Source organism: Octopus bimaculoides, chromosome 19 (assembly GCF_001194135.2).
Source record: "Octopus bimaculoides isolate UCB-OBI-ISO-001 chromosome 19, ASM119413v2, whole genome shotgun sequence".
NCBI classification, from domain to species: Eukaryota; Metazoa; Mollusca; class Cephalopoda; order Octopoda; family Octopodidae; genus Octopus; species Octopus bimaculoides.
In genome coordinates this window covers 51631894-51641948 of record NC_068999.1, presented here as the reverse complement: position 1 = coordinate 51641948, position 10055 = coordinate 51631894, and the positions used below count along the sequence as shown (strand labels likewise).

At 35.7% G+C, this 10055-nt stretch overlaps 1 protein-coding gene across 5 annotated transcripts in view; it reads left to right on the top strand.

Moving 5' to 3' along the window:
• Positions 1 to 10049, top strand: part of LOC106879061 (long-chain-fatty-acid--CoA ligase 4) — an 84596-nt gene extending 74547 nt beyond the window's left edge. For all 5 annotated transcript variants that reach the window (XM_014929598.2, XM_014931102.2, XM_014928848.2 and 2 more), the window contains 8 exons: positions 339 to 403; positions 688 to 759; positions 2102 to 2241; positions 3616 to 3788; positions 6498 to 6572; positions 7748 to 7936; positions 9307 to 9582; positions 9732 to 10049. In XM_014929598.2, the coding sequence (XP_014785084.1) occupies positions 339 to 403; positions 688 to 759; positions 2102 to 2241; positions 3616 to 3788; positions 6498 to 6572; positions 7748 to 7936; positions 9307 to 9582; positions 9732 to 9889 (1148 nt within the window). In that variant the 3' untranslated portion in view covers positions 9890 to 10049. The remainder of the gene's footprint in view (positions 1 to 338; positions 404 to 687; positions 760 to 2101; positions 2242 to 3615; positions 3789 to 6497; positions 6573 to 7747; positions 7937 to 9306; positions 9583 to 9731) is intronic.
• Positions 10050 to 10055: the final 6 nt, after the last annotated feature.

Sequence of the window (10055 nt, the reverse complement as noted above, 5' to 3'; positions counted from 1 at the left end):
GGTGTAGCAAGAAAATTAGCTTCAAGCAATCTGTAGTAAATATAAAAAATCAACTTTCAGAGACAATAGGACAATTGTGGTTTATTGAGATGGGAGGTTCTTGATTTTTTTTCATATCGAAGTACGATAAACTGAAAAAGGTTCTTTTTATATTACACAGTATAATCAAGATATCCTTGGCCTGATTTTAAAAAAAAAAATGTTATGAAATCTTTTATCAGGATGTCACTAACCTCTTTTGGGAAGAAGCTTTTTTGTACATTTATATATATATATATATATTGCTTTGCTTAATCAAGTTGAAGAATTCATGAGATTTATGTATTTTCTCTCAACAGAATTATCTTGTTTGGCACATGGCACCTGCATTGGTTACTCCTCAGCTTTGACATTGACAGACAAGGTAAAAACATTTTTTTTGGACTTGGAATCTTCTTAAAATTTTTGGAAATAATATACAAGATAAAACATACATAGAAACAAATAACACATGTCTGCATGTGCATATTTATGGCTCTGTGGTTGGACCTTTGCCTAGGAATCATAGGCAAAGAGAATGGATTTATTCACCAAGAATATAGTTTTGTTTACATTTATACATCAGTTATTAGATGATAAATTCTTAATGCTTGTTTCAAATTAGTGATTAATACAGTATTTAACATTATTTTTTTTTCCTTTCTACAGTCAAGTAAAATCAAGCGAGGTTGCCAAGGTGATGCTAGTAAACTGAAGCCAACGTTAATGGCAGCTGTACCAGTAAGTTTGATGTGTTTGTCTTACCTTTCCAGTCTATTCTTGTAAATTGTTCCTTCCATACCATTCCCATCACCTTTTTTTTAATTCATTACAGCAAGGAATAATGAAACCATATGCTAGACATGCATTACACACACACACACACACTTAGTCAAATCAGCAACTTCCTAAAATGAATCCTCCGCTATCTTATCCGGTTGTAGGAGTGCTGTTGCAAATTTCTTCTTGTGTCCCAAGGGTGTCATGCTGCTTCAGTCATGCAGATTTCCATGATTCCCTGTCGTCACCCAGTTCCATGATTGAAAGCTTGAGTCATAGTGAATCTTTCATTATCTAATTACACAACTATGGACACCACCCCTATGGATACATTGTAGTTACTTTTTAATAAAGATTCTGATTGTTGATCTTCTAGGATTCCTCCACTTGTTATCAATGTAAGAAGTTGAGCTCTTCTGCTGCCTCTTCACAATCTGCCATACTGCAGTCCCATGACTTCACCATATCCCTGGCAGTGTGGCTGAACAGGTGCTATGCCTTGCCAAAGAACAACATGTAATTATGCAGGGCACAATTGTCACTCTGAGAGGTAATTTCAAAATATCCACATACCCAGGTGAACCAACTAGACATTATATTTCCATGAGGCATGATGCAGTGACCAGAATGATCTGGAACAGAATAAGAAAAAAGAAAACACAGGTGAAGTTGACTATATTGAAACTGATGGGTCAAAAGAATATTGATGGAGCATAAAAATTAAAACAACTACCAAGTTAAAACACAACTGGCCAGATATCATTGTGTAGAACCACAAGGAAAATATATGTTCTGTTATGGAAATCAGCTGCCCTCTGGATTCAAATGTGGTTAACAAACTACAATAGAAAGAGGACATCTAGGGACCACTGATAATGAGTCTGCAAATCTAGCACCCAAGATACACTTTCAACTTCATACCTCTTATTACTGGAGCAACAGGATACATACCTGTCTAGAGCAAAGTATGGCTGAACTTCAGATCTTGGGGAGAGAGTGCATGTCCTTAATTGATATGCTACAAATGAATACAATATATGGGATTATAAAAATCTGCTAGACTTTCTTAAGATTTAAAGGATGATGAGCAAAATAAGATGCTTTCCTTCACAACCTTGCTATCAAATAGGTGACTGGTCAAAATTTACCATAAATTAAAAAGAGAAAGAGAACATACATAGATACACACACACATACATATTGATAGTTTATACAATATAAATTAAAAAGGATTTGGATATCTATTGTTTGATGTATTCCAATGAGCAACTAATCTGACTTGCATTTCTCAATTATTTTTCAGTTGATTATGGACCGGCTATATAAAAGTGTCTGGGATAATATCAATTCTCAGGGGAAATTGACAAAGGCCATATTTGAATTTGCTTATACTTACAAAAGACACAGCATAGATAATGGCTATGATACCCTGATATTCAATAGGTAATCCTGTCTTCTTTGATCTTGTTTAGCTTTCCAGTTCTTTCTTCTTGAATTTCCAGTTCTTGAATTTAACAAAATTAGCTCTTCTCATTTTTTTTTTTTTATTTAATTTTATGAATTTACCAGGCGTCCTTAGATCATGGGTCTGCATAATCAATTCTGTTCTGACCTGAGGCTAAACAACAAAAACAACCTCTCCTTGTGTTTGCTGTTCTTTTTTATTTTTCTATATTGGAGCGAAAGAGTTAAGTACTTTAGATATGAAGACAACACAGTATGAAACATTTGGAAGTGTAGTTAGAGCCTCGTACAAAACATTCTGCAGTATTTGTTTTGTATCTGTAGGTTCTGAGTTCACATTCTATTGAGTCCAAGATTGACTTTCATCCTCCTGGGGTCTATAAAATATAAGGCTAGTCAAGTACTTCCTTTGGTTTAACTGACTGTCAATATTTTACTTTTACTATCTAATATCTGCCAGTCAAGTCAACAAAGGTGTCTCTCTCTACTTAGCCTCTCAGCCTGCTAGAAACAGCAGCTAAAATCTGACTTGAATTGCAAGTTGCCGAAATGCTGAGCAGTATTTTGCCCATTGCTACGTCTGAGTTCAAATTCTACTGAGGTTGACTTTACCTTTCCTCCTTTAGGGGTTGATAAAATAAGTACCAGTTGAACACTGGGGGTTGATATAATTGACTCATCCCCCAAAATTGCTGCCCTTGTGGCAAAATTTGAAACCATTACTATTATTATCATTATTATTATTATTATTATTGTTATTATTATTATTATTATTATTATTGTTATTATTATTATTATTATTATTGTTATTATTATTATTATTATTATTATTATTATTATTATTATTATTATTATTATTATTATTAGAGCTGACAGAATTGTTATCATGCTAGGTAAAATGCTTAGTGGTATTTTGACTGTTTTATGTTCTGAGTTGAAATTTCTCTGAGGTCGACTTTGCCTTTCATTCTTTCGGGGGTCAACAAAAAAAGTACCAGTTGAACAATGGGGTTGATGTAATCGACTATCCCCCTCCCCCAAATTTCAGGCCTTGTGCCTTTAGTAGAAAGGATTTTTATTATCATTAAGGCGGTGAGAAGGCAGAAAAGTGAGCAGGCCGGATGAAATGCTGGGCAGTATTTCATTTGTTGCTGTGCTCTGAGTTCAAATTCTGCCAAGGTTGACTTTGTCTTTCATCTTTTCGGGGTTGATGAGTACCAGTTGAACACTGGGGTCCACGTAATCATCTCATTCCCTCCCCCAAAATTGCTGCCTTGTGGAAAAATTTAAAACCATTATTATTATTATTATTATTATTATTATTATTATCATTGTTGCATTTCTGATTTATAGGATTTTCTTCAAAAAAGTGCAAGCAATTCTAGGCGGTAATGTGCGTTTGATGCTGAGTGGTGGTGCTCCATTGTCTGAAGCTACACAGAAGTTTATGAATATTTGTTTTTGTTGCCCTGTTGGTCAAGGTTATGGCCTTACTGAGACCTGTGGCGCTGGGACTATCACTGAAGGTAAGCAAAAAAAAAAACCAAAAAAAAAATCAATTGTGAAATTAAAATTAAAATCCTCATGAAAAGACGAACTAAACCATAGCATTGCTCTTAACGCTGTGCAGTGTTGCGTTTTACTGCATGTTACTTAGATTTTTGTTAGTTTCACTTTAAGGCATAACCATTTATTATCTTCTGCTGGTTAGTGAAATGTATATTTATTAATATCATCATAATCATCGTCATCATCGTCGTCATTAAATGCCCCTTTCCCATGGGAAATGGATGTTAAATGACAATGATGATGATGTTGATGTGTGATCAACTTGGTTTGCAAAATTATGAATGAAAAGAAATGAATGAAATAAAAGAGCGTTATGGAGTAAATTGACACGAGTAGAAGGACGAGGATAGTGCAGTGAGAGGAGGGAGTAAAGTGTAAAGTTGGAGCCTACTTGAACTAACCCGGATCCTATTACAACTCTCTTTAACCTTTACTCTCCCCCTCCCACTGCACACAGTGAAGTGGTGGAAGCTACGTCAAATGGGACAGGCGTTTTGTTTTTTGCTAATTATTTCAGTCTCTGGACTGCAGCCATCTTGGGGTGTTGTTTTGAAAAGCTTTGGTCAGTCAAATTGACCTCGTTACATTACTGTTGCTTCTTTATTAAACCCTGGCAATTATTTTACTGAACTTCTTTGTTTCTGGGGGATTTTAATGAATCAACACTCATGAAAGACAAATAGAAGCGCATGCACGCACACACACACACACATTTGTATTTTACATTAATATTGAGCAGAAGCAACAGAGTGACTCAAGGGCTGAGAATTTCGTGTGTTACCACTTATCAAACATCTGTTTTTCCTGTTTGCATCACCAAACTTTTAGATATGTATATATATATATATATATATATATATACTCTTTTATTCTTTTACTTGTTTCAGTCATTTGACTGTGGTCATGCTGGAGCACCGCCTTTAGTCGAGCAAATCAACCCTAGAACTTATTCTTTGGATGCCTAGTTCTTATTCTATCGGTCTCTTTTGCCAAACCGCTAAGTTACGGGGACATAAACACACCAGCATCGGTTGTCAAGCGATGTTGGGGGGGGGGGACAAACATATATATACACGATGGGCTTCTTTCAGTTTCCGTCTACCAAATCCACTCACAAAGCTTTGGTCGGCCCGAGGCTATAGTAGAAGACTCTTGCCCAAAATGACATGGAACCATGTGGTTGGTAAGTAAGCTACTTACCACACAGCCACTCCTGTGCAAACCCAGTGTATATTTTTATGAGCTACTAATAGTTTCACGTGATGAAAACAACTCAAACAGCATCTTATAACACGTCTGGTGCCTTCACACAGTCCTGAGTCTGAGAACTGTGTGAAGGCACCAGACATGTTGTAAAATGCTGAGTTTTTTTCACTGCAGGAAACTATTAAAAGCTCAAAAAAAAACAGATACTGTATTTATTAAATATTTCTCTCATCAGATGGGGTACTTTTTTTGTTGATCTTATCACCACAGAACAGTACACTATATATTTATGTGTATATATATATATATTCACAGCACATACCCACTGTATGTATTCTGCTTCTTTACTGCCTTGCTGTGTTATAGCACTTTGGGGATGACTCCGTCATTTGGCTAGACACGCATATGTCTACTTCATATGTGTGTGTGTGTTTTAATAAAGCCTGAATAGTGTAATAAAGCAGAAACAATTGCAGCTATTAACACAGTGAAGCTTGTGGTAAGTGCAGTATTTGTCTCTGCATCCTGTTGCGAGACTCCAGCTTTGCGATATTGGTTGTTTGAAGGAGAATTGAGTTGTGCCTTCACTCTGGCCTGGAGTGGTAGTATCTGTCAGGTGCCAGCACACAGATCTTGGAGGAAGGTTGGCTCTGTAGACATGTAACACCAGCCCATCAGTGTGTGTGAATATATTTTAGTTGTTGCATAAACCAAGCCATCTGCTTAAGTTTTAAATAGGTCCTTGTGTCTCAAGTATAAGCTTGGGAGAGCAGGAGAATAGCAAAGTTAATTGTAAATAAACCAGCAGAAGGCAATAGGAATAAAGTGAAATGTGAGGAAAACTGATGGTGATCTATCAAGTTTTGTTAGTAATTATCTCCCTTGCTCAATGTGATTTAATTATCTTTCTTTACATCTGGAAAATGTAATCTTAGAACGCCAGAGAAAACGACAGCATGGTCATGGATGAAACGCCTTTGATCATCTGTCTGCTTGGAAGTAAAAATTAACTCTTTTTTGTATTTTCTAATATTTTTTATTTTGGAGAAGTCTGATCATTACCGGCCTGTCTATCTGTCATTCTCATTTAAATGTGTGCATGCGTGCTGTTATTTTGAAGTTCTAGTCATGTAACTTTGATCAGAATGACAGCAGATAAAGGCTACATGACCACATAGTCAAAACTCCAAAGCAACTGTCAACCTTTTCCTTGTATGTGTGACAAGTATGTGTTACTTTACTCACAAGTATTGAGAACCAAGCACATATACATGCATACACGTGCATACACACACTGTAAAGCAGATACTGGAATTCAATGTATTCTTCTAGTTCAAAAGGATTCTGTCAAAGAAGCCAACCTACGCATGGAAGATTGAATGATGATGATGATAATATAAGTATGTCTGTATATTTGTGTGTATTAATATAAATACATGTGTATGTATGTATAATTTCAGTTACTGATTTAAGTGTCGGTTCTGTTGGTGCTCCATTGACATGCTGTGAGATAAAACTGCGGGATTGGCCAGAAGGTAAGTACAAGTTTTCATTTCTGACTGTGTTGCATACTGCATACATACACACATACACACACACAGAGACAGACATCAATTCAGTTACATACACAGACATGCATGCACATACACACAAACACACGCACAACCAATTTTATTATTATTGATTCGGCATGTTTACTTTATTATTGAAATGAATAGTCAGACAGGTTTGTCAGCTCATCACGGACATCACGTGTCATGTTGGTTATATGACCCTTCCAAGATACGTGTGTGCACATTTGTGTGTCTTGTGCTTGGTTACATTTATACTTGCTTGTTCAAAAGTTATGACATTCAAAGGACGTTGTTTTCACTCTGTCCACTTCATGCTTTCAAACCCATGTAGAATAAGAGATTCTTTGCTTGAAAATCAAGTAAAGATTAGCATCAGTGGCGTATTCATTTAACTCTTGCTAGCATGGGAAAGCAAATGTAGAATGATTATAGACATGGAATGAGGTACTGAAGGTCAATCTCAACATGCTGAGCCTTACAATGGAAATGACAGAAGACTGAGTACAGCACATTGCTGTACTCATGATGACTTGCTCACCATGACAGAATTTATGTTCTAAAACCAGGGTGCCATATAAAAAGCTTTGGTGTGGTATAAAAAGCACCCAGTACAATCTATAAAGTGGCTGGCAGTAGGAAGGGCATCCAGCTGTAAAAAACAAAGCCAATAAAAACTATAGAACCTGGTAAAGCTCCTGGTCTTGCCAGTTCCTGTCAAGCTGTCCAACCCATGCCAGCATGGAAAACAAATATTAAATGTTGATGTTGATGATGATGATGATGAAAATTGCTTAAATGTAATAATGCAAATATTATACATTGTTTTACTTTATTTCATTCCATTTCCTTGGAATATTTGAAGGCAGTGCTCCAGCATGGCCAGTCAAATGACTGAAACAAATAAAAGAATAAGACCCGATTCCTTTGTTTCTTCTGACTAACCTTATTGTTATTACCAATATATCTATATTTATATATTTCAAAAATCTATCAAAAGCACAGCAAACAGAAAATCTGTAGCTTATTCCTCATCAGTCAACATCCAAAACATCATCACAATTTCATGCCTTTAACGTTGATACATCTCTATATATATATTTACATGTGCTTGTGTCTTTGTGTTTATCATTATCTAGGTGGATATCTAGCGAGTGACAAACCTAATCCACGTGGTGAGATCCTTGTTGGTGGAGGTAACATAGCTCAAGGCTACTATAAATATGAAGAGAAGACAAAGGAAGATTTCATCACTATAAACGGTGTGAATTATTTCTGCACTGGAGATATTGGAGAGTTCAAACCTGATGGATCTCTTAAAGTTATTGGTAAGCAACCTTCTATGAGAAACTTTATTTGATAAATGTAAATGTATAATTATTAAACCGTTGGTCAAAATACCTTACACTATTTAGTCAGGGCCCTTTTAGTTCTGAGTTCAAATCCTCTGTCAGCTGTGTCTTTCATCCTTTCGGTGGGGTCAGTAAAGTAAAGTACCAGTTATGTACTGGGGTTGATTTAATTATTACCATTCCTCTAAATTTCTAACCTTGTGCCAGTATTAGAAATTATTATTGGAAGAATCGTTAGAGCACTAGCTGTGAGCTGGCAGAAACGTTAGCACACCGGAAAATAGTGTAGTGGTTATATATAGTCAGTACCAGGTGTTGATGTGGCTGTGTGTATATTATTACAAGAGTACATATAGAGATGAAGAATAAATTCAAGAACTATATATTTACTACATAAAAATATATTTTATTTACTGGTCAATAATGATACATATTCAAAATGTAGAATCTAGTTGAATGAAGCAATCTATGGAAGAAAGTTCAGAGATAGGAAATATAGAAATAACAACTAAGTGGTAGCTTTCAGTCATGTGGTGTAGAGAAATAGACAGACATAGCAATGACGTGGATGGCTCTAAGTCTAATCGATTAAGAAGCAAAGAGCTGGGTTAGCAAGCTGTTTTTACTAATGGAACGCTAGACATTCTAGAAATTTCCAAGAGAAACGCAAAGCTTCTTGAATAATTAAGAATTACGTCTCATGACACAGATGCTTTGAGAAACTTAGTAAAGGGAGGTTACTCTATATTCTTTCTTGCAAGGGAGATCATTCAACTATTTAGCTACAGAGACCACTACAGTAGCAAGCCAATAGAATCATTAACACACTGGACAAAATGCTTAGTGGTCAGCTTTGACTTTCATCCTTTTGGGGTGAAGCACTGGGGCTGGTGTAATCTTCAATAACCCCCACTCCCTCAAAATTTCAGGCCTTGTGCCTATAGTTGAAAGGATTGTTAGGCTGGTGTTTGAAACATAAATCAACATGGAGTTTTGATGGTGGGTTTTAATTTGAATCGGTTTAAAACCAGAAGAATGGTCACGGGTAGGTTGGTATCAAGAGGATTAGTTAGTTTGAGAACATTGGTGCTGACAAGTATTTCTGGAAGATATATCTGTTTGAATATTTTTTTGTCAGGGACTTGAGGTAAATAAACAGTGTGTGTGTGCGTGTGTGTGTGTGTGTGTGTGTGTGTGTGTGTAAGAGAGAGAGAGAGAGAGATGGGAAGATGTATAATAGATGCATTGATTGGATTTGATAGTAATGTGAAAAGATTGCATTGATTTTTTTTTTCTGAAAATCCATTGTTGAAAATGCATATTTTCTTGCCTTTTTAATGTTTCAGACCGCAAGAAAGATCTTGTTAAATTGCAAGCTGGAGAATATGTTTCTCTGAGCAAAGTTGAAACCATTCTAAAGATGTCGTCTCTTGTGGATCAGATATGTGTGTATGCCAATAGTTTCCATAACTTCATTGTGTGCCTAATAGTACCGAATCAGAAAAACCTTTGTAAAGTTGCCAGTGAAATAGGTCTTAATGGTATGAACTTTAAGGACCTCTGTAAAGAACCTAAATTGTTGAAAGAAGTACAGAAGATAATTCATGATTTTGGCATCAAGTGTAAGTAACTGAACCTAAACTTATTTTTTTTCTTCATGGCTGTTTGTTGACATATGTTTCCGCTTTGTAAGGGTAATTTACCCAGTATTTCTGTGTTTGAAAAAATATCTTATTCACATCGTATATAAGTATGTTTTTTTTTTTTCTAGCATCTCTTGAACGTTGTGAAATTCCAACCAAGATTTGTCTTTGTCCCGATTCCTGGATGCCTGACTCAGGGCTTGTTACCGATGCATTCAAGTTAAAACGTAAAAACCTTGAGGAGAAATTCCAGACTGAAATAAATGCCATGTATGGTTCTTCATGAGTCCCTTCATAAATACTGAAAAAAAAAAAAAAATTAAAACCTTCAAAATGCGAAACGAAGCAAAAAAAAAATTAATAAAATAAAATAAAAACCCAAAAACAAAGGTAAAAAGCCAATAACAAAACCAAGCTAACAGTGATTTTATTCAAATTAGTGCTCCATTTTC